General features: G+C 43.0%; 1 protein-coding gene across 5 annotated transcripts in view; it reads left to right on the top strand.

Moving 5' to 3' along the window:
* The window catches only part of LRCH1 (leucine rich repeats and calponin homology domain containing 1), a 215359-nt gene that overhangs the window by 63181 nt on the left and 127806 nt on the right, over nucleotides 1-24372 (top strand). Inside the window, exon 1 of one of the 5 annotated variants that reach the window (XM_027557226.1) lies at nucleotides 19918-19960. The exons of the other annotated variants lie outside the window; for them this stretch is intronic. Coding sequence (XP_027413027.1) covers nucleotides 19933-19960 — 28 coding nt within the window. The 5' untranslated portion in view covers nucleotides 19918-19932. Of the gene's footprint in view, nucleotides 1-19917; nucleotides 19961-24372 lie in introns of those variants that run through there. 5 annotated transcript variants of the gene reach the window in all.

The following is a 24372-nucleotide window of genomic DNA, read 5'->3' on the forward strand; positions in this document are numbered from 1 at the left end:
GGCTTACTCTGCTTTCTTGGCACAAAGCAGCACCCAGAAATGTGTGGAAGTTGTAATTCCAACCTACCCTTTTCAAGTCTCAACTCTTCTGAGTTTAAAGCACTTTTTTTTTTTTTGCTCAGGAAAGTTGGATTGACATAAAAAACACACGTGTCTGGAATTATCTCTGAGTCCTTTATAAACAAATGGCCAAGACTTGGAAGGGCACACCTTAGGTTACAGAATGTTTTCCTGGGCTGGGCTCCAAAGCTTCCTGACTCTGGAACAATAATGGGTTCTTTCCATGCTACTTTATGTATTTATTTTACGGCATTCTTGTGCCTTTTATCCCTTCATAGCCACTTGGAAAACATATTTGGGTCCTGCAGGAGCAGACATACAGAAATTGTGGAGTGTTTTATGTTCAGAGGCTCTGTGTGCTGAGGACGAGGGACCCCCCTCCCCCTTCTTTCCCCTCCTCCCTTCTCCCCTTCTTTTCCCAGTGCTCCTTCCTCTCCCGCCTCCCCTTCCTCCCTCCCCTCAGCCTTCTTTCTTTTTCTTTTTTTAAATAATCATAAGAAAAAAAATAATCATAAGGATATTATTCCTCATTATGTGCTTGTAAATATTTTTATTGGAAATTTTTGACTGATTTCTAAACATCCTGATGGGGAAGTAGGGTATTTCTTCATGCGATAAATTCTTTAAGGAGAGATTTGAAGAGTTTTGACCTTTGAGTTTTCTTTTTTCTTTCAGTTTCCTTGCTGTCTAAAAATCTTACATTTCTTGTTAGGAGGCAAAAACAAAGTATCTCTGATGATAATGACTAAAACATGTGATTGGAATTCAAGTTTTAAGTTTAGTGAAATGAAAGTCATTCAGTCATGTCTGACTCTTTGCGATCCCATAATCCCATAGATTATACAGTTCATGGAATTCTCCAGGCCAGAATACTGGAGTGGGTAGCCTCTCCCTTCTCCAGGGGATCTTATCTTCCCAACCCAGGGATTGAACCCAGGTCTCCCGCATTAAAAGTGGATTCTTTACCAGCTGAGCCACAAGGGAAGCCCAAGAATACTGAAGTGGGTAGCCTGTCCCTTCTCCAGCGGATCTTGCCAACCCGGGAATCAAATTGGGATCTTCTGCATTGCAAATAGTCAAAGCTGTGGCTTTTCCAGTAGTCATGTATGGATGTGAGTTGGACTCTAAAGAAAGATGAGCACTGAAGAACTGATGCTTTTGAACTATGGTGTTGGAAAAGACTCTTGAGAGTCCCTTGGACTGCAAGGAGATCCAACCAGTCCATCCTAAGGAAATCAGTCCTAAATATTAATTGGAAGGACTGATGCTGAAGCTGAAACTCCAATACTCTGGTCACGTCATGTGAGGAACTGACTCATTGCAAAAGACCTGATGCTGGGAAAGATTGAAGGCAGGAGGAGAAGGGGATGACAGAGGATGAGCTGGTTGGATGGCATCACCAACTCGATGGACATGAGTTTGAGCAAGCTCTGGGAGTTGGTGATGGACAGGGAAGCCTGGCGTGCTGCAGTCCATGGGGTTGCAAAGAGTTGGATACTACTGAGTGCCTGAACTGAACTCCTGCATTGCAGGTGGATTCTTTACCAACTGAGCTATCAGGGAAGCCCCATTTTAAGTTTAATAGTGACAGTTCATTCATAAAATATAACATGGCAGAACTAGGAGGAATCTTACATTTGATCTAGTCTTAACACTTCCCTCATTAGAGGAAATAGAGACTCAGAGATGTGAAGTGACTTCCCGAAAGTCACACAGCAAAGTTAGTGGCAAAGTTTGAGAGCAGGTACCTGGGTTGCCTAACACGGCAGAGCTTTCTCCCAGCTGTTGAAGAAAAAGTTCAGTATTAAAATTAAAATACTCAAATGCCCAAACTCTGATTTTAACAGTTTTTGGTAGAAGTCTTTCTGAAATACTTGATCTTCTGAAGTTGAAATGGACGGTGTAGCATGCACTTTAATCTTTTCTCAGTCTCACTGTTACCAACATTGTCTTTTGAACATCAGTTATTGTTTGTGTTTAACACCTAGATGCCCTTTGCGTCTGTGACTAAAGTCATCTCCCATAGCTGAGGTTTTGTTTTCATTAGTTTTCAGTTACATGCAGTCAGCTGGGATCCAAAAATATTAAATGGAAAACTCCAGAACTTAATAATTCTATTGCTATTTTATTATCATCATTATTATTTTATTATTAGTTATTGTCCCTGCATTGCAAGGTGGATTCTTAACCCCTGGACCACCGGGGAAGCCTTTGTACTTCTCATATGATATTTGCTGCTTTGGTTTTTTTCCGTGTGCATTTTCTTTTCTCTCTGAGGCATGGTCCTCTGTCGTCTTACGTCTTCCCCTTAGTGTCTGGTGCTGAGCTGGGGTGCTCAGTCTGTGGCCGGAAGTAAGTGTTTGTCGAGTGACATCTATAGGCTTGTCATTGGCCATTATTTCTTACCTGCTGGATGTCAGAGTTGTCTTGATAGTTGACGTTGTCTGCTGAGTGACTCCTGGAATGTAAGAAGCTATGTGATACCCGTTAATTGGTCTGAATGTATAAAATGTTATAAGGCATCAGACAGGCCGTGCTCACCATTTCTGGATCCAATGGGGGTGCTTCTGCATTTTAGAGGTAGAGTAACTGAGGCAAAGAAAGGGAGTTTGAAGTGACCAAGGACATATAATGAAAAACATTGAATCAAAAAGATATCAGCTTACTCTTATCCATGAGTAGGCAGAAATGATATTTTTCTTTGAATGAAAATCCCCAGTGCCAAAGCGTTCATGAATAACACTGAGATGTAACTCGTTCATGTGGTAGGTCAGATAATAACATTCTCCCACCCACTGCTATCAACCCCCTCATAGATGTGCAGGTCCTGATTCCAAAACTTGTGAATATATTACCTTACGTGGCGAAAAGGACTTTGCAGACGTGATTAAGGATATTGAGTTCTAGAGATGATGTTGGGTTTTCCCAGTAAGCCCAGCATAATTACAAAGGTCTTTATAAAGGGAGGTGTTGGTGGAGTGGGGTCAGTCAGAGGAGATGATATGGCAGGACAGAGGCAGAGGTTCGGGTAATGCAGGGCCATGAGCAGCTTTTAGAAGCTGGAAAAGACAAGGAATGAGCCAGGAATCCAGCTCTGCCAGTTCCTTCGTTTGCGGGCCAGTAAAACCCATTTCAGATTTCTGACCTCCAGAAATGGGAACAGATACATGTATGTTGTTTTAAGCTGCTGAGTTTGTGGTAGTTTGTTACAGCAGCAGCTAGAAACCGATACAGTCAGCTTCGGAAGAACTTTATAATCTCCCTATTCCTGTTGGGCTGTGAGTGCCCCCAGATGCTTGGACTGAATGAAAAGAAGAGAATCTCACATGGTCCCAAGCTTGAAAACTTTTGATTTCTGCATAGTCTCGAAAGATCAAAGGAAGAGCTCTCACACAAACTCCCCCACATGCTCTGCAGCAACACACACACTCTCTCTCTCTCTCTCACACACAAACACACACATGCACGCCTGCACTTTAGAGGAAATGACTGAGAGAAAGAACGTATGTTTCAGTTGACTTTAATGGCTGAATGCCTCTATTGTGCAGATGCTGCCCAGATTCTGAAAGATGCTGTGGTGAAGGAAAGACCCAAACCCCAAACCTTTTATGTACACTGTCCGCATTAGATATTTTCTGTCAGAAGTAACCCAGCCCTTCTCTTTTAAAACGTCTGCTCTTCACGCAAACATTTAAATGATGTTTGGCATGTTAAACACTTTTATCAGTATTATTCAAAGTATGTTATGAAATGTCCTCAGATGCCTTAGGAAAATGATTGTCATTTCTTGTCTGCTAATCAGGTGAGCAATTTCTGTGCAAGTGAGGGGTGGGGTGGGAAAGGGCTCAAAGGCCTGGGGTTCTCAGAGAGGTGGGGTTCCCTTTTGTAATGAAGACCTTTGGCCGTGGGAGAAGGCTACTGATTATTTTTTTTTTAATATGCTTATTTATTTTTCAGCTTGTGCAGTCTAGTTCCCTGACCGGGGATTGAACACAGGTCCCCTGGACCACCAGGGAAGTCCAGCTGCTAGTTAGTTTTGAAGCAGAGCTGAAGGCAGGGCCTCTCCTGTGCTTCTGGAGCAGTCAAGAGATGAGGTGCTAGTTTTATCGTTAGAGTGGAAGGTGATGAGTTACTTTCCGGGAGTTGCTGGTGGATATACTCTGACCATGTGGGGTCTTAGCTCTCCAGATTGAACCCAGGGGCTGAACCTGCACTTCCTGCATTGGTAGGGGGAGTCTTAACCACTGGACCTCCAGGGAATTCCCCATATGCAGTGGATTTTTAAGGGCAGATTAGTTTTCCCCGTAATCTGTCACAATTGGTAATTCTTGAAGTTATGGTCTAGTGATTTAAGTTCTTCGAGAAGTTACTACACGTTGTATGTCGTTGTTGTTCAGATGCTAAGTCCTGGCCGACTCTGCGACCCCATGGACTGCAGCACACCAGGCTTCTCTGTCCTTCACTCTGTCCTTCACTGTCTCCTTCAGTTTGCTCAAATTCATGTCTGTTGAGTCGGTGATGCCATCCAACCATCTCATCCTCTGTCGTCCCCTTCTCCTCCTGCCCTCAGTCTTTCCCAACGTCAGGGTCTTTTCCAGTGAGTCGGCTCTTTGCATCAGGTGGCTAAAGTATTGGAGCTTCAGCTTCAGCATCAGTCCTTCCAATGAATATTTAGGGTTGATTTCCTATAGGATTGACTGATTTGATCTCCTTATTGTCTAAGGGACTCTCAAGAGTCTTCTCCAGTGCCACAGTTTGAATACATATGTCTTTTGAGCAAGATGGACAGAATGCAGTGTCCTTCTCTCTTTTGAACTTGGTGTCCCCCTCACTCACTCATCCCACGAAAAGGAATGGTGTAGCATGTAATTGTGTGTACCCAGCCACGTAACCCTCTTGAGTGAACCAGGGAGAAGCAGCCTCTTCCCTATGGTTTCTTAGTGTCCACCGAGCCACATTGGCTTCAGGTTAGTTGTTTATGACCTTTGCCTTGTCACCATAATTTAAAACAAGTCAATGATTTCTGCATAGAGAGGGCACTGAGCCCTGCCTTGTCTGCCGAGGTTGGCCATTTGGTTACATGCCCCACACTTGGGCATGAGCGTAAGGCGTGAAGTCTGTGTACCTTTCCTCACTTCTTTCTTTTTTAAAAAAGATTTATTTATTTTTTAAAATTTCTGGCTGTGCTGGGTCTCTGTTGATTCATGCAGGCTTTCTCTGTTGCAGTGAGCGGGGGCGATTCTCTAGTTGCGGTGTGAGGGCTTCTCACTGTGGTGGTGTCTCTTGTTGTGGCTCCCAGGCTCTAGAGCACAGGCACCGGCTTAGTTGCTCTGCAGCATATACGAACTTCCTGGGCCAGGGATCGAACCCATGTCCTCTGCATTGGCAAGTGGATTCTTAACCACTGAGCCACCAAGGAAGCCCTCCCCATATCTTGATGTTGTTCTGGACTGGAGGTCTAGGTCTGTCGCCTTAAACAAGACAACTACACTCTTCATCCTTAGAGAGGGACGGTTTTCCCAGCAAGACCTGGACATCACTTTTTCCCGAGTTTTCATACCATCCCCTTGCTATTCATAAGTAATCTTAAAGATTAAAAACTGCATCTTGAGAAAGCTGCAACAAGAGTAACAAGGGGAAAAAGTCATGTATTTTTATAAACACTCAGCTGCTGATCTTTTCTCTTTTATTCGAAGGTGAAAGCATTATGTAAGGAAGGTCTCACAGAGAGTTTTAGAATTTCAGAATGAAAAGAGGTCTTAGATGAACGCACCAAATAGCCAATTAATTCATTCAACCAGAAAGACTTAGTTGAACACCCACTGGGTGGAGGATTCTGTGCTGGGAACTATGCTTATTACACGTTGAACACCACAGCGGTGGTCCCTGTCTCACGGAGCTCATACTTTAGGGGGTGATGGACAATATTCAAGTAATTGGGGAAGAAAAATCTCTAATCAGAAGCTTAAGCAAACTACGGCAAGTCCGCTGTAGGAGAGGTTAAGGAGCTCTAAGAACATATGAGGGGAAGGGACTAGATCTAGTCTGGGGGAAGGGGACAGTGGATGTTTGAACAGATTAAGAGGATGATCGGGGATTAATTGGAAGAAGGAGGAGGGAAGTGGGGTCTACCCAAGGTTTGGCAGCCTGGAAGAGGGATCCTCTTGAAGTCTTAAGCCAGCGTCCTTTTAGAAGGAAGTTGAGTGAAGAAAGGAGAAAAGGTGATATTTTGTGAGCTGTGGTTGTCAGAATGCCCAGGAGTCAATTTGACAAGATGTCCATTTCTTTTCCCCTCTTTTTTACGGCTGCCAGTTAGATCTTTGTACTGTTCACTGGCTCCACAGTCACATCAAACAAAATAAGAAAGAAGAGGAAGTGACATGCTCACTTCTTAGGCTTTACTTTAAATCCTGGTATGGATTCATTTGGGAGGGAGTTTGAAATGGCAATCCAAAATATCCCCTCCTTGGGATATCCGATTATTTAAACGTTGTTTTTAACACTTTGCTGTATTCACTTTTTTCCCCCTATTGTTTTATGTTCAAAGGCATGCTTCCTAGGGTAGTAATTGATTTATCCTGCCTCTTTCAGACTGTATCATTGTGTTGTTATTTTTTAATTTGTGAAAATATATAGTCACCATATTTATATTTTTCTGTAAAATCTTTGACATTTTATTAATCTACCAAATCTGCATCCTGAGAAATAACACAATACCTTTTCTGATATGGGTTTATCTGACACGCTCTACGCCATTCACCACAGGCATTTAGGTATGCAGTGTTCACAGAATTGACTGGAAACGGCTTAGGAAAATGACATGGAATATAATTTACCTCGTAAATCACTGATCCTATTAACATACATATTCAAGATGTGACTCTAAAACGTTATTTGGGAGGCAGTTTTTAAACAAATTTTTATTTTGTATGGGTGTATAGCTGGTCAGCAATGTTATGATAGTTTCTGGTGACCAACGAAGGCACTCAGCCATAGACATACTATAGACACCCACTTCCCCCCAGCCTCTCCTCCCATCCGGGCTGCCATGCAACACTGAGCAGAGTTCCCTGTGCTATACGCTAGGTCCTCGTTGGTTACCCGTTTTAAACAGAGCAGTGTGTACCTGACCATCCCAAACTCCCTAACTATCCCTTCCCTCATCCTTCCCCCCCCGGGAGGCAGTTTTACAGCCAAGGATAGAACCTGCTCTGGAGATGCTGGGTCCAGGAGCCTTAGAGTTTTGGTCTCAGTTAACCACCTCATGCTTTAGGAAGTTTTAGGATCAGATTCTGGACCCACTGTCCTCTGTTGGCTTTGCCTCTCAGAGCCAGCTTTACAGCTGTCACCTAATGAGGTAGACCTCCAGTCTCCGAACGCCCGTGTGGGTCCTCCAAGGGCCTTACTGTAGAGCACCCATTTAGACTAATGTGCTCAGTTGCTCAGTCGCTGGCAACTCTTTGCGACCCCATGGACTATAGCCTGCCAGGTTCCTCTGTCCATGGAATTTTCCAGGGAAGAATGCTGGAGTGGGTTGCCATTTCCGCCTTTTGCAGCCTGCCCACATTGGTTTATCCTATTTGATATGTCAAGCTCCCATAGCTCCTTTCTTCAGCCTCCTTTGGCTGTTAGAGAATGAAATAAGTCTTTTAAGAAACAGCTTTTATGTTCCCTGCTTTTTAAAGTGAATACCTTCATTAAAGATGTGTATTTTTCTAGAGACTATTATACAGAGTGAAGTAAGTCAGAAAGAGAAAGGTAAATATTGTATACTAATGCATATATATGGAATCTAGAAAGATGGTACCGAAGAACTTATTTGCAGGGTAGCAGTGGAGAAACGGACATAGAGAACATACTTATGGACATGGAGAGAGGGGAGAAGACCGTGAGATGTTTGGAGAGAGTAACATGGAAACTTACATTACCATATGTAAAATAGATAGCCAATGGAATTTGCTGTATGGCTCAGGAAACTCAAACAGGGGCTCTGTATCAATCTAGAGGGGTGGGATAGGGCGGGAGATGGGAGGGAGGTTTAAGAGGGAGGGACTATACATATACCTATAGCTGATTCATGTTGAGGTTTGACAGAAAGCAACAACATTCTTTAAGCAATTATCCTTCAATTAAAAAATAAATTTAAAAAATGTGTGTGTTTTATATACATGTTTATAAAGGTATGAGCAGGGCTTCCCTGGTAGTTCAGCTGGTAAAGAATCTGCCTGCAATGCAGGAGACATTGGTTCCATTCCTGGGTCGGGAAGATCATCTGGAGAAGGAATAGGTTACCCTCTCCAGCATTCTTGGGCTTCCCTGGTGGCTCAGACGGTAAAGAATCTGCCTGCAATGTGGGAGACTTGGGTTCGATCCCTGGGTGGGGAAGATCCCTTGGAGGAGGGCCTGGCAACCCATGCCAGTATTCTTGCCTGGAGAATCCCCATGGACAGAGGAGCCTGGTGGGCTACAGTCTGTGAGGTTGCAAAGAGTCAGATACGACTGAGCAACTAAGCATAGAGTAAAGGTATGAACACATTAATGAAGTGAATAATTATGAACAGTTGTTTCTATCTTGTAGGGTTTTATTTTTACTTCTTAAAATATTTGATTTTTTAGTTAAAAATTTCGAGAGGAGAGCCTTTTATTTAATAAAGCACAGCTTCATCAGTTTATGATTTGCTCTTCTTTTTAAAAACATTTTAATTTATTTCTATTGAGGTATAATTGACATACAACAACATTATATTTCTATTCTGTAGCTTTAAGTTGTATAAGAAAGAAGTCACTTGACATACCATGATGCTTTGGAATTGGATCTGTTACAGAATTGGGCTGTATGTGTAAGTTCATAAAAAGAGCCCACAGTTTTGCTGAAACTCTTACCACATAAGAGAGAGATGGGTCTGTATGTGTTGATTTTGAAGCACCGCTCTGCCAGAGACCAGGCAGATCACTCCAAGAACCACTCTGTTTTTAACCTTTGAGTTTTTTTGGAGAAAATGAATAGGCTAGCATTTGGAACTGTTTGTTTTAAGTAGGTTTAGTTTTGTGTTTTCAAAGCAAGATCAGAGAAAAAGAAAAATTCTATACTACTTATGCATGGCTTCCTAGATAAGCAGATGATTTCTAAGAAACAGTACAATATTGTTTTGAAGAATAAAGCTATTTCCTTATTCATCTTTAAGGCTGTGTATTTTTTGCTTGTTTATTTGGTCAGTTACGAACAGCAATTTAAGGAAGAAAAAAGTTCATTTTTACCTATCACAGATTGCAGTGGCTAAGTAATTTGAAGGTGCCTGGTTAAGAGTATATATACGTTGGTGGATCACACAAGTTGGTGAAAACCAGTATTTCCTACTCATTTCCAAGGCAATGTAATTTGCTATTTATGCACTTGTTCAATTATGAAGAATCATAATATAAGGAAGCCACTTTCATTTTGACCTATTGAAATTATACAGTATCATGCTTAAGTAATCTTAAGTTTTTCTGGTTAAGTGCATATATACATGTATGTACATTGATGGATAAGGTAATTATTAAAAGCCATTGAAAAGCTGCAGAAACCTGTTGTTTGTGCATTAGTATTTCAGATCGGCATAATACATGTCGTCAGGTTTTCTGTATCCTTGGGGGGGGAAAAACACACATGAGCCTCTACATTGTTTTGTTATTTATTTAGTTTCTCTAGTTGCGGCAAAAGTCTACTCTTTAGTTGTGTGGTGTGTGGGCTTCTCGTGGTGGTGGCTTCTTTTATTGGGGAGCACAGGCTCTAGGGTGTGTAGCCTTCCGTATTTTTGGCACATGGGCTTACCAGTTGTGGCTCCCAGGCTCTAGGGCACAGGCTCAGTAGTTGTGGCGCACGAGCTTAGTTGCTCCGTGGCATATGGGATCTCCTCGGATCAGGGATCGAACCCATGTCTCCTTCATTAGCAGGCGGATTCTTTACCACTGAACCACCAGGGAAGCCCCCTAAATTTTTACTTACCACTCTCTGCTCCTTCCCTATCAGTCGTCTCTTCCCCCACCCCCATCATTTCTTCCATGATGATAAAATGCCAACTTTGTTCAGACCTCTCCGTCTATGCTCTTTAGGTAGGTGGTATGAGGCCTGAGGGCTGAAACATGATGGGCCAGAGCTTTCATTGCTCAACTCTGTTCATTAGAATCGCTCTGGGAGCTTTAAATACAGATGCTTGGGCTCTGCCCAACGGGATTCTGATTTACTGGTCTGGGGTAGGACATGGCTTAAGCCCTTGAAATGGGTTCTTTGTAACTTGTAGCTGAAAGCATTTGAATTGACACAGCATAAGTAAGGTGACCACAGAATCATCATTCAACTCTGAAATGTTCCTCAATGTCCTCTGAATTCCTACCTCCCACTCTTAGGCTTTTGAAGTGGTTTGGGCCAAGCACACTTTTATTCCAGCGTGAAAACATTAGTGGGTTGTTTTGCTTCATCAACACTTTCTTAGGTAAACCAGGTTGTATGTGTTTTAAGCTCTTGACACTGACTTCATTAATGACACCTTTGAGGTAACATAGTGTGATGGTTGTTGGTCCCTGAATTCTGGGAAGCTGTTTCTGGTTCCAGAGAGATGAAATTGATAAAGACTAGAGGGCAGAATATGAAAAGAGCTTAAAGATGATCTGTGAACAAATCATAAAACTAAAGTCATAAACATCTGCCAAACAAATCCACATAAGGGAAATATGTTTAAAAAAAAGCAATGCTGAATTCATAAAAGGCTAAATAACCAAAATGTTCTTAGAGGGAAAAACATGTACGATGAAGAAAACATTTAAAAAAGAGAGTCTTGATAAAATCTGATCTCTGGTGGTAAATGCTATTTCTCAATCACATCTAAAATTTTACCCTGAATTATATGTTCTGGTTGACAGCTTTGTTCATTTTTTCCCTTGAAAATGAATAGTCAGTGCATGCTAAGTTGCTTCAGTTGTGTCTGCCTCTTTGCAGCCCTATGGACTGTAGCCTGCCGGGCTTTTCTGTCCATGGGATTCTCCAGGCAAGAGTGCTGGAGTGGGTTGCCATGCCCTCCTCCAGGTGGATTCTCCTTATTTCAACTCCCTTATGTATTATTGTGTTAACTTTCCCTGCCACACTCAGATGAAAGGTATTATGATAGTCAAGATGAGTAATGATGTAAGGAGAACTTCCTCTATTGTTTATCAGTGCAATTTCAAAACATTCTGTCCCAGGAAGAGACGACGGTGACTCAGAAAATCCTGTTGGAGTTGAATGACATTGTAAGAGACCATTTGGAAATCACCGTCTGGCATTTGGGCACCTGGGACTCTGACCTCATTCCATTGCCCCACCTCCTTATACATTTAATTTTGAGGGTGCCATTCTTTTTAGGGCTACCACTGGTTTCTTGTCCACACTGATGAATTCATTGCATAGCAATGAACCCGAGTTATCACTACTGATGATTTGGTTCTTGCTCTTAGAAATGTTTCTTCCTTGGCTAAGTGGCCTCAAATGCACCTCTAGCAATTTTTGCTTTTTTAAAATCCAGCTTTCAACTTCCGTGTATTCCTTCATCCAGACGTTCCTTGTGGGTATGTATGGAGACTGGCTTTTGTCTTATTGTTATCCAAGAACAAAAAGGAGCTTTAGGCCCAAGAGTTTCAGGAATGTTTTGGTCCCCAAGATTGAATATTTTTCAGTTGTATTTTCTACAAGTATTTCTGATGTGTACAGACATGCCCAACTATGGTAGTCTGTGTGGACTGTCTTAAAAAGGAATTATTATTATTAAGGGTTTGATGGAAAAACTTCCCAGGAAGCCTCCTGCTTTGAATGCCGGTGAGAAGAACCCATTAGATGAAGCACACCAAATACTGGTCTCTTTCCTGCCTTCCCTCTCTGTTGTACCTCCTGTGAGGCAACCCTGGTCCTAACGGTTTGTGAACAATTTGAGTAGCTCCCTCATATTTCTCTCCTGGAGTAATTAAACATCGTTTCTTGGAAATGTAAACAAGAGACTTAGAATTCAGTTGCGGTAATGCATTTGGCAGAGGAATTAATTGTGTGTTGGGAAAAGAAAAATATCCTGGAGTGAGTTTCAGTTTTGCAGATAAGGAAACTGGCTTTATTTAGCCAATTGGAACAATACTGGACCTTGTACCCTGATGACAGTACTTTTTTTTCCCAGAGTCTACCTGGGCTTAAGACCAACTTCCAAATAAAACTTGAAAGTAAATGGCACCAGACAGAAACCGAGCCCTATAAACTAAGTTTTTATGTTACCGTTCCATAAAAAGAATTTATTTGCCTTCAAAATGAGCTTAGAACAGAACCATGGTCTGAGAGACAGCTTTGCCTCTGTCCTTAAGATGACAGCATCCTTCCACTCCCTGTCCTTGGTTCTAAGCCTGGCCTGTAAAAAAATAACAGGGAGAAGGTGGTGCATGTGCATGTTGGGAGGGGGCTGATGTTCATCTATTATTTAGTGAGCTTCTAAAAATGAAAGTAAGAGTAACTTCTTAAGTCACTTCCAGGTTCCTCCCAGAGAACTTTAAGTGGTACTGTATTGAAAAACAGAAGTGAACTATCGTTTTTTAATTTATTTTTTAACTGGAGGAAAATCGCTTTACAATGTTGTGTTGGTTTCTGCTGAAGAACAAGGTGAAACAGCCATAATTATACATATATCCCCTCCCTCTTCAGCCTGCCTCCCCTCCCTCCCCCATCCCGCCCTTCTAGGTCATCACAGAGCTGGAGCTGAGCTCGCTGTGCTACGGAGCAGCTTCCCACCAGCCATCTGTTTTATGCACGATAATGTGTATATGTCAATGCTACTTTCTCCATTCGTCGCAGCCATAAAAAGGAACAAATTTGAGTCAGTGGTATTGAGGTAGATGAACCTGAAGCTTATCATACAGGGTGAAATAAGTCAGGAAGAGAAAAACAAATATCATATATTAAAGCTTATATGGAATCTGGAAAAATGGTACTGATACACCTACTTGCAGGGAAGGAATGGAGTGCAGATGTGGAAAACAGACTTGTGGCCATTTGTTTTTTTTTTTTTAATACCCCAGAATAAATCTCCTTTTCTGTTGTGAGAGTAAGTGATCTGAAATTTCTTTCTTATGCACGTTTTTCAGAGGTGGTATCATGAAATGGTTAGACGGTCTGTCAGGTGAACAGCTTTTCAGGCGGGCTTCTGGGTGAGGGCAGATGTCTTTGGGGTTGTTTGTATTAATACTAGAATGCTTTGGATGGGAAGTCAAGGGGTCATCCTCTCAGGCAGAGGACTGCGGCAAATTTAGACACAACTTTGGACCCAGGGCCAGGAGAACTTGGTTCTCATCCCGGGACCAGTGACCTACTAGCTGCGTGGGCAAGTCAGTTCGTTTGTCCAAGCCTCCCTGCTTCCTTCTGTGAAGTCAGGGTGTAGGCTCCTCTGTGTGGTCGCCTCTAACACTGTGTTTTTGTGAGCTGGAGCTCACACGTTTGAAGCAGGAAGTCACAAAGGGTCATCTGAGCTGCATTCCTGTGTGGCTGGGGAGGCTGAGAGAGGCGGCCGTGTGACAGGGGCAGGGTCCTAGCAGGGCCAGTCGGGACTTCAGGTTCCCCACAGGCTCCATAGTCTTAGATGTGCCTAACCCTTCTCTTTAAAAGGCAGACTTCAAGCCTGCTCTCTGTTGCAGTTAGGTGGCCTTACTGTCTTAGACTTACTTGCTCAGATTCTCCTTAGAAATTGATCATTTTAAGAAAGTTCCTTAAAGAAGATAAAAGCTCTCCTCCGAGATGGGCCCTATAGACTTTTTTTTCCAACTTGATAAATTGCCATTTTCTTCAGGGCAGCAATGGAGAAACAGACATAGAGAACAGACTTATGGACATGGGAGAGGGGAGGAGACGGTGAGATGTATGGAGAGTAGCATGGAAATTTACAATGCCATATGTAAAACAGATAGCCAATGGGAATTTGCTGTATGACTCAGGGAACTCAAGCAGGGGCTCTGTGACGATCTAGAAAGGTGGGATGGGGCGGGAGATGGGAGGGAGGTTCAGGACGGAGGGGACATGGGTGTACCTGTGGCTGATTCTTGTTGATGTGTGACAGAAAACCACAAAATCCTGTAAAGCAATTATCCTTCAACTAAAAAAATGAAAAAAGTGGCAAAAGATGTCATTTCCTCACATCATATTCATCTATCCACTTATTCTTTCATTTTTTAGATGAAGAAAAATGTATTGAAGTATCGTCAATTTACAATGTTAGCTTCAAATACACAGCAAAGTGATTCCATTTTGTACACACGCCTACCCACGCACACATTTTTTAATATCTTTTCCATTATACAAGATATTGAATGTAGTTCCCTGTGCCATACAGTAGCATCTTGTTGTTTATCTGTTTTCTATATAGTAGTGTATGTTAATCTCAGGGCTTCACAGGTGGCGCTAGTGGTAAAGAACACGCCTGCCAGTAAAGAAGACATAAGAGATGTGGGTTCAATCCCTGGGTTGGGAAGATCCCCTGGAGGAGGGCATGGCAACCCACTCCAGTATTCTTGCCTGGAGAATCCCATGGACAGAGGGGCCTGGTGAGCTACAATCCATGGGGTGGCAAAGAGTCAGAAAGGACTGAAGCGACTTAGCACACGAGAATGTTAATCTCAGACTCCTAATTTACCTCTTCCCTCCTTTTCCTTTTGATTACCATAATTTTGTTTTCTGTGTCCTTGAGTCTGTTTCTGTTTTGTAAATAAGTCATTTGTATCTTATTTTTTAGATTGCACATAGAAGTGATATGATATTTTAAAATATTTATTTAATAATAACTAATTATTATTTAGTAATAAATATTTGGCTGCGGTGGGTCTTAGTTGCAGCATGTGGGATCTAGTTCCCTGGCCAGGGATCTAACCTGGGCTCCCTGCATTGGGAGCGTGGAGTCTTAGCTATTGGACCCACAGGGAAATCCCCCTCGTTTGATATTCATTAAGTAGTTTTCAGAGTCTATGGAGCTAGTTGGACACAAAGATAAATCAGACATAGCCCCTCTCTTCTGGAAGCTTTACACCCTGCTAGTGACACCCTCAGAGTATCCTATGGGCCATGTATATGAGTGTTCCTCTACTAAAATTTTGTGTGTGCCAAGTCACTTCAGTCGTGTCCTATTCTTTGTGACCCCGTGGACTGTAGCCCACCAGACTCCTCTGTCATGGGAATCTCCAGGCAAGAATACTGGAGTGGGTTTCCACGTCCTCCTCCAGGGGATCTTCCCAACACAGGGATCAAACCTGCGTCTCCTGCAGCTCCTGCACTGCAGGTGGATTATTTACCACTGAGCTGTGAGGAAGCCCAAATTATAGCTACTTCGAATTTTAGCAGAGCCTGGTGTGTAGGAAAATTATTCTCTTGTGTTGGCTGCACTGAATTTTGCTTTGATATTTTCCCCTAAACTTACAAGAATAAAGACAAATTGCTGCCCCAAATCGTAAGTATAGAGGTGTCTTCTGCATTTGTGGTGGGGATTGATGTTGAGGACTTGGGACATGAGACTACAGCAGCCTTTCAGGAATGTCTCACTGGGCATTTCTTCAAAGCCTGCGTTTAATAAAGAACAAAACAGCAACAACAAAACTTAGTGTACCCTGAATACTTTATAGGGTTTTCCCGCTTGTAACTGCTCATTTCCTACTTCATCAGTCATGCTTGTTTTTGTTTTTTTAATTTTAGTTTTGGCCACGAGGAGGTGCAGAGTTGAATTCTCCTAGGATCCATGTAGAAACTCACTGCCTCCATGGATCTTCCTCAGTCATGTTATCCCTGTGTGGGTTTTATTAACTTTAGTGCATGTTATTAGGTGAACTAATAACTGTTATATGGATGGTGTTTCACAGTTTACAAAGATGTTTAGGAAAATCTTACCAGATTCTTGGGATTTTTGGCTACTCAGTCCTAGTATTACTACTGGTAACACATTTTCCAGAATTCTAGAATTGCATTTGATTTCTCTTAATATTAAATGAAATATATTTTTAAGGAAAAGAGTATATTTAATTTCCTTTTGGTTCAATTACAATTTAAATTATGAATGGAGATCATGTAATTTTGGTATCTGTGTTGGTTTGGTAAACTATTTGGTCTCAGGGATTCATTTCCACAGTTTCAGATTTGACAGATGCAAAGAGGTACAGAGTGCAAACTCCTCACCAGATCTGTCTCCAGCCACCCAGTTCACCTCCTTCCAGGCAACCAGGTTACCACATTCTCGTATATCCTTACTTAGGTACCAACAAATAGGAAAGGTTATTATTATTTTCTTCCTGTTTTTACACTAATGATGACATGCTGTGTTCACTCTTTTATGGTATATGCATTTATGTTCAGTAAACTCCTAAGGGAAAAAATGACAAGTGTAGAGTAAATTGCGAGTCTGTAGTATTCTCCAGCAGAAACAGGTGTGGGACCCCAAGGACAGGGTTGTAATCATCATAGGAACCTTGCTCAGGTAACTCATCAGGTGTGGAGCTGTGTAGCAGGGAAGTGATCTGTGGATAATCTGCCATATTTTTCTAGAACAATGATGAGTTGTGTTGCTGAAGTCTACAGGGACTTGTTGCTGTTGTTCAGTCGCTCAGTCGTGTCCTACTCTTTGTGACTGCATGGACTGTAGCACACCTGGCCTCCCTGTCCTTCACCATCTCCCGGAGCTTGCTCAAGCTCATGTCCATTGAGTCGGTGATGCCATCTAACCATCTCATCCTCTGTCGCCGCCTTCTCCTCCTGCCTTCAATCTTTCCCAGCATCAGGGTCTTTTCCAGTGAGTTAGCTCTTCCCATCAGGTGGCCCCAGGTTTCCTGCATGGCAGGTAGATTCTTTACTGTGTGAGCCACCAAGGGAAGGCCACGGAAACTTAACTTTTTGCCTAATTTTGCCTTTGGAATTGGACATTTCTTTTCTCTTTCAAACTTTAAACTTTTTATTTTGTGTTGGGATATGGCCAGTTAATAATGTTGTGATATTTTCAGGTGAACGGGGAAGGGACTCAGTCATACATATACATGAATCCATTCTCTCCCGCTCCCATCCAGGCTGACACACAACCCCGGGTCGAGTTCCATGTGCTATACGATAGGTCCTTGTTGGTTCTCCATTTTGAACATAGCGGTGTTGGGCATTTCTGTGCATGACTATACTCAGTTTGCACTCCCCACCCCCCCCCCCCCCATTTTGCAGGGATATTGAGTAAATCATTAGCTGATGATAATTTTTGTTTATTTTTGACCGTGCTGGGTCTTCATTGCTGTGCGGGCTTTTCTTTAGTCGTGGCGAGCAGGGGCTACTCTCTAGTTGGCTGTGCAGGCTTCTCATTGTGGTGGTTTCTCCTGTTGCAAAGCACCGTCTCTAGGGTGCTTGGGCTCAGGAGTTGTGGTTTCTGGGCTCTTGAGCACAGGCTCAGTAGTTGTGCTGCACCGGCTTAGTTGCTCCCTAGCACGTGGGATCTTTCTGGATCAGGGATTGGACTTGTGTCTCCTGCATTGGCAGGCAGATTCCTTATCACAGAGCCATCAGAGAAGCCCTTTACTTTATATTGCATGCTGAAATGTTGTGGGGAAACTTGCTGTCTTTCCTGGCTTTTGTAAGAAATGTATGATTCATTGGGTTCTGACAGCATTTAAGGGGAACTGGTTCTGGCATCTTGGGCTCTGAGAAGAGCTTCTGTGTCCTGGTCAGCCAACGCCCACACACGCTCCTTCTCCCCTAGACCTTCCTCTTCATGCTCTGCACCTCAGAACCCAAGAGATTTGGGGGGTCATTAGAGTAGAGCTACTTGTGAGCATGTTTTCTTGGACCTAGCAGCCTTTTCACCCCACTTCCTCAGCCCAGACAGAAGGTCTTCCAGGGTAAGTGCAGTCAGTCAGATATTTCTCCACCGGCAAAATGGCATTTGCCAGCCTGTGGGGGGTGTACTGCAGGTTCGGTGTGGCCTCTGCATCTGTCCTTTTCCCACTCGGCCCCGAGTGGCTTCAGGGCAAGGGCTGTGCTCCAGTTTCCAGCCGTGCACGCTGAGTGGATGGCGGCCAAGCTGACTCTCCAGAGGTCAGCTCTGAGCGTAGGTGGGTGAATGCCATACACACAAGTTCGGACAGCAAATTCTGACTTCGGTTTGGAAGCCAAAGTAGGAAACCATAAAAGGTTATTTGAGCAGGAGAGTGACAGGCTTCCATGTGTGACCTCTTAAGTTAATTCTCATGGCATTAGATGAGGGGAGAGGTTGGGGTAAGACTTTTGACAAGGTCTGGATGAGCAGTGATGGAGTTCTGCAGTACTTACTTCCCATTGCTCTAACTAAATTTCTCAGGAAGAGATAAACCTTATATTAGATGTATACAATAAGTTTGATATTATAATACCCTTCATAATATAAGGTTATAGCCTAGTATAGTAAGGGAATATAGGGAGTTAGTCACCACTTTATACTCAAAAAGGATAATATTTTTTTAAATTAATTTATTTATTTTAATTGGAGGCTGATTACTTTACAATATTATAGTGGTTTTTGCCATACATTGACATGAATCAGCCATGGGTGTACATGTGTCCCCCATCCTGAAGCCCCCTCCCACCTCCCTTCCCATCCCATCCCTCAGAGTTGCAAAAAGGATATTATATTTTAAACAATTGATATTTTTTACAGTGTCTTCTGATGGTAAAATAGGAAAACTCATCAAGTGGATGGGAGTGTTGCTTTGAGAAGTTTGCATTCATGAATCCCGCAGAACTTCATCTAATCCCTTCCATATACCTAGAGAAGGAAATGGCAACCCACTGCAGGATTCTTGCCAGGAAAATCCCATGGACAGAGGAGCCTGGCGGACTTTAGCCCATGGGGTCACCAAAAAGTTGTACACGACTGAGCAACTTTGATTTCACTTCACTTATTTATGCTCTTAGAAACTGGAAAGGTTTAGAAGGTGGATAAGATGCAGGCTTATTTTACTTGTGTTCCAGACATTGGACTTGAAATGTAAAGCAAATGTTGCATTATTCTTCCTTAGGTAATAGAAATTTCCATGCAATGTGTGTATTGATCATTCCTGAGTAAATTGAATTAAATGGAATGTGCTAACAGAAGTTGCTACTTAAAGAAGCCCTAGGATGGGAACTTCCCTGGCGATACAGTGGTTAAGACTCTGTGCTCCCGATGCAGGGCCATGGGTTTGATCCCTGGTCGGGGAACTAAGATCCCGCATGGTGTGCAGCCAAAATAAAAATAAATACTCTACAAAAACTAAGTAAAACAAAGAGGTGACACTTTTGTGAAATAAAGAACTTTAAAACACTGAAATCTAAATAAGCACACTTTTCATTTCTATGGTTCTTCCCAAGGCAGGGTATCCTGTATCTTCAGTGTTGACTGAATTCTAGTCGGCCAACCATTTGCTTGGTTAAGAGAGTGTGTGTGTATTGGTCGCTCAGTTGTGTCTGACTCTTTGCGACCCCATGGACTGTAGCCCACCAGGCTCCTCTGGCCATGGGACTCTCCAGGCAAGAATACTGGAGTGAATTGCCATTGCCTTCTCCATAAGAGAGTGTATCATTAACCAACTCAGTGACACTGGAGCCCTCCAAAGGATGTAAACCATCCAATGCTGTACAGTCTCAACCATTAAATAGATTTACATTCTCTTCAGCTTGGGTGGGTGTGATTTGCATCTTTCTTAACAGACAAGCATCTGCAAGTGTTTTGCCTGCAGAAGCTCATTAAAAATCAGTGCAAGTCCTGCCAGTGTCTCTAGCAGCAGGCACCAACTTGCAGAACCCTTGTTAAGTGGATCGTGTTCCCAGGATCAGTGAAGATTCCACGCTTGTTTCATGCTGCCATGAAAGTTTCGTCCTGGAAGGCATCCGGTGAGTACATCGCTCAGGCAGTGCTGATTTTTCATAAACCCCAGGGGAACTGTCAAAGACCCAGACAACCTGTCACATGAAAGGGAAATAAAAATTCTCAGGTTGTTAATTTGTTGAAATTAATTTATGCTATGACTCAAGCTAAGAAAATGTACTTCCGAATTTGAACAACCAGACAGCCTGCAGAAATTTCCAGCCATGTTCAAGAGTGCCATGGTAAAGCTGGCATTTCTGTCAAGATCCTTTACCACTCCCTTTCATTTTTATTAAAAAAAAAAAAAAAGTTTGCAATTAGTAATTTCAGTGAAGCAGCTTTCTTGTGTCGTACTGCTCATTGAGCCTAAGCCTTTTGGGAAAACAGAATTTGGAGAGAGACCCAGGGTGTCATAGCTGATCCCCCTGGCATGTGTCCCAGAGAAAGCGGGGCTGGAAGCTCTCAGTGTAGTTAAAAGATGCCGGTCTGTCATTTGCATCCATTGAAACTGAGCACGAGATTTTAGAGGGGGCTTTATATTCTGCTTTCGCCGAGAGCAGCTGGTGAAGGGCTGCAGATTCTGTGTGAGCTGGGGACCTGTCATCTGGTGTGTTTCGCGCAATCCTGCCTCATCTTGGGAGCAATTTCTGGGCCCTAATAATGATAATAATGCATACTCTTGGGGAAGGGTAATGCTTGCGGTTATTTAGAATGTCCAGACTAAGTAGGGGCTTTGGCATGAAGATGGTTAATGGTGGGAGAAAGACGACATTTAATAAAAGGATAGTGATGAGGAGAAGGCAAATCTTCTGGATAAGGAAAGCCACAAATACATGACTAACAGCCTTTCAAAATGTTTATAAAGTGATAGCTTTTCAGTACCAGAAAGGCAAAGTGTCCAATCTCTAGCTTCCTTTATAAAAATCTACTTCATCCTTTGGAGGGTGACTCCTTTTGTTGTTCAGAGTCAGCCTTTTTCTCCAGGGATATGTTTAATTAATCCCATCATCTTCCATTAGTGATTGTGCCAATTTGATCATTCTTTTCCCTTCTGCTGCCCCACCTCCTTTCCTTGACTCCCAAGAATAATTAATGCAACCATGACTTTATTTTTAACTTGCAAAACATTTTCTGCAGGCTGAGTTTATGTAAGATTATAAGATAATCTGTGTGGGCAAAATAGAGCACACCATTGTAAGAGCTCCTTTCGTTCATTTTCGTTCTCTGGTGTTGGGTTTGACTGCTGTGGAGTTTGAGGATGGATGTGTTCTGCACCTTATTAAGGAAAGCACTTTGAGAACCCACCAGGATCCACCAAAGTGAGTTTCAGAATGACCTCCCCTTGGCAGTCCCTCAGTTTCTCCCCATTCCTAGCCCATCCCTGCTCGCTGATACATTGCCATTTTCAATGGGATTTTTCATTTTTTCTTTGGTAAGAGGACACAACTGCCTCTTAAATTGGTTTGGATATCAGGAGATCCACCGAGTTGGAAAGTCTTGCAGGGAATCGGTGGAGCCTGAAGGGATTCTGCTGTGAGTAGTCTCAGAACAGGTGCAGCACGGGGAGGGTGTTGGGGGGGAATTCCTTGCAAAGTTAGAATTCTGCTGCTTATCTTGGGGGCACAATCTGTTTTAGCCAGCATGAAGGAAAACAGAATGGAAAACACTACTAACACCTTTGGAGTGACCTGGGGATATTATTGACGGGAAAAATCTCAATGTTGTGAGCTTAATACAGCCACTCCAAATCTGTGAATTACTTTTTCAAGGAACAGTTCAACCTTTGTTGCAACAGCATTTACTTGTAGAGTCGAATGTTATACTAGGAAGATTTATTACAATCAGTGGTCTTCCTCCCACTGAAACTCTTCCTGTTACTTTCTTTTTAGATTTGTTTTTTTTCATTTTGGCTGCTGTGGGTCTTTGTTGTGGCACACGGGCTTAGTTGCCCCTTGGTATGTGGAATCTTATTTCACTGACCAGGGATTCAACCCATGTCGTCTGCACTGGAAAGTGGATTTTAAACCACTGGACCAGTATGGAAGTCCTCCTATTACTTCCTTACCTAACAGCCTTCAGTAGTGGACTGCCCTGGCAGGCTAGTGGTTAAGACTCCACACTTCCTATGCAGGGGTCATGGGTTCAGTCCCTGGTTGGGGAACTAGGATCCTGCATGCCTTGTAGCCAGAAAAACAAAAACCAAGAAACCTTCAGTATCTTCAGCAGCCTCTGGGTCATGTGCATAGAGAGCCTTGACAATCACCCTCATATTTGCCATTACCCCTCTTCTAACCGGGTTCTGGTCATACCTGCCGGCTTTGCCTATCTGGATGCGCAGCCTTCTCCCTGCCCACATACTCAGTGGTGCCTTGTGTGCATGTGGGGCTTAAGCTTAAGTGTCTCCTCATCCCCGTCGCCCTCGGTCCCTGTTAGGACCGCCTGCTTTCAAATGCCTCTCACGTCCTCTGCTACTTCTGTGCTCCAGCTGTCCAGCGCTGTGAACAGGTCACCCTAAAACAGCAGCTTAGATCAACAGCCATCATTTATTTTGCCCATCAACCTAGAGTGTTGACTGGGCACACCTGGGGGTTAGTGACTGGAGTCTCACGTGGTCACAGTCAGAGAGTGCTGGCTGCTCACCAAAGAGGCTCTTTTGCTTGCAGGGATGGTATGGGAGTGGGGAAGTTCCCACCCTTGGGGGCTGGAACTTCTGGGGATTCTGGGACCTCTCTTTCTCAGTATCATTTCTCCACATGGCTGCCTCGGACAGCTAGATTTCTGTGGTGCATGAAGTCTCCTGGAATCAGTGTCCCAAGAGAGCCTGGGAGAACCTGGCTGGCTTGAAAGTCACGCAGAGTGACGTTTGCCACACTGAATTCATCAAGGGGGTCACAAAGGGGGTAGGGGTACATAGACCGCATGTCTTAATGGGAGGAGTATCTTAGAATGAGGGAACATGTCTTTATTTTTAATTGTGAGAAAATATACATAAAATTTACAACCTCAACCATTTTTAAACACACACAGTTCAGTGATACTAGGCATATTCACGTTGTTGAGCAGCCACATCCACCCACAGGGCTCCTATCTCACAAGTCTGGAACTCCGTACCCATTAAACTACCCAGCTATCCGCTTTCCTGTCCCCCAGACCCTGCAAGCCACCATCCTGCTTTATGTTTCTATGAACTTGAGTACTCTGAGTATGTCTCTTGAGTGGAATCACATAGTGGCTGCCTTTCTGAGTCAGGCTCTTTTTACTCAGCACAAGGTCCTTAAGGTGCATTCAAGTTGCAGCACGTATTGGAATTTCCTTTCTAAGGCTGAATGGTATCCGTTGTATGCATATACGGTGTTGTGTGGATTCTCTGCTCATGGACACTTGGGCTGCTTCCACCTGTTGGCTCTTGTGAACAGTGCTGTTATGAACATGGTTATGCAGTGCAAGACGTGTTTTGAACTCACCAAGCTGTTACCGTTCATTCTGTCTTTTGAGGTCATTTTCTTTGGACTAGAAATACCTGAGAGCAGGAACAGTGAGTTTCCGTCTTTAAATCCCTAGGTCACAGCATAGGCAACAGAAGTATTTGTCGGATGAGTAATGTATGGGTGGACAGATGGATGGAAGGATTGGTGATAGCTACTCTAAGTGGAAGGTGGGAGGTTTTAATTTCCGAAGCCTGACAAGGGCCATATTGGGTCATACTCAAGATGGGGCCATCCCATAATGTGCCAAGTCCTGTGCTGTTGTTTTGATAGACCTACTGGCTAGGGTCTGGCACAGAGTCAGCTTTTATTAAATACAGATTGAGTTGAGTTAAATTGCAATTGGGAAATGGGTGATGAGCTAAAAAGGCTATGTTTTAATACTTTTTCATCATTATAGTCTTCCACTGTGCTTAATACACGGTCTTGTATTGAGAAATTTTCTGGGTAATTCAAGGAGTTGTAAAGTAGTCGTTTCCTTTGTTGGTTAGTTTCTGCTTAATTTCATTTTAAGCCTGGCAACCTTGATAATGACTGCCAAACCGTGTGACGTTAGACTCAATTTTCATTAGATAAGTTTTAGCCCTTTTTGTGTGCTGACATGGATGGAAAAGAGCACATGTGTTAAATACAAAATTAATAGCGACTCTTGCTTTTCGTTGTTTTCTTTCATTATTCGAATGCCCCTGTAAGTGGGTTTATGCAAAAAAAAAAAAAAAAGAAATCCCCCCAAAACAAAAGTGAACGTGATTGTAATATTCTGACTTTCTGTTTTATTGTAAATTAGATAACACAAGGTTTATCATAATAGAGCGGAGCAAGCGCTGTCCTTAGCATGCAGCCATTGCTGTGCATTGTTGTTGTTCAGCCGCTCAGTCGTGTCTGACTCCTTGTGACCCCATGGACTGCGGCACGCCAGGCTTCCCTGTCCTTCACCACCTCCCGGAGTTTTT

This window comes from Bos indicus x Bos taurus, chromosome 12 (assembly GCF_003369695.1).
Source record: "Bos indicus x Bos taurus breed Angus x Brahman F1 hybrid chromosome 12, Bos_hybrid_MaternalHap_v2.0, whole genome shotgun sequence".
Taxonomy (NCBI): domain Eukaryota; kingdom Metazoa; phylum Chordata; class Mammalia; order Artiodactyla; family Bovidae; genus Bos; species Bos indicus x Bos taurus.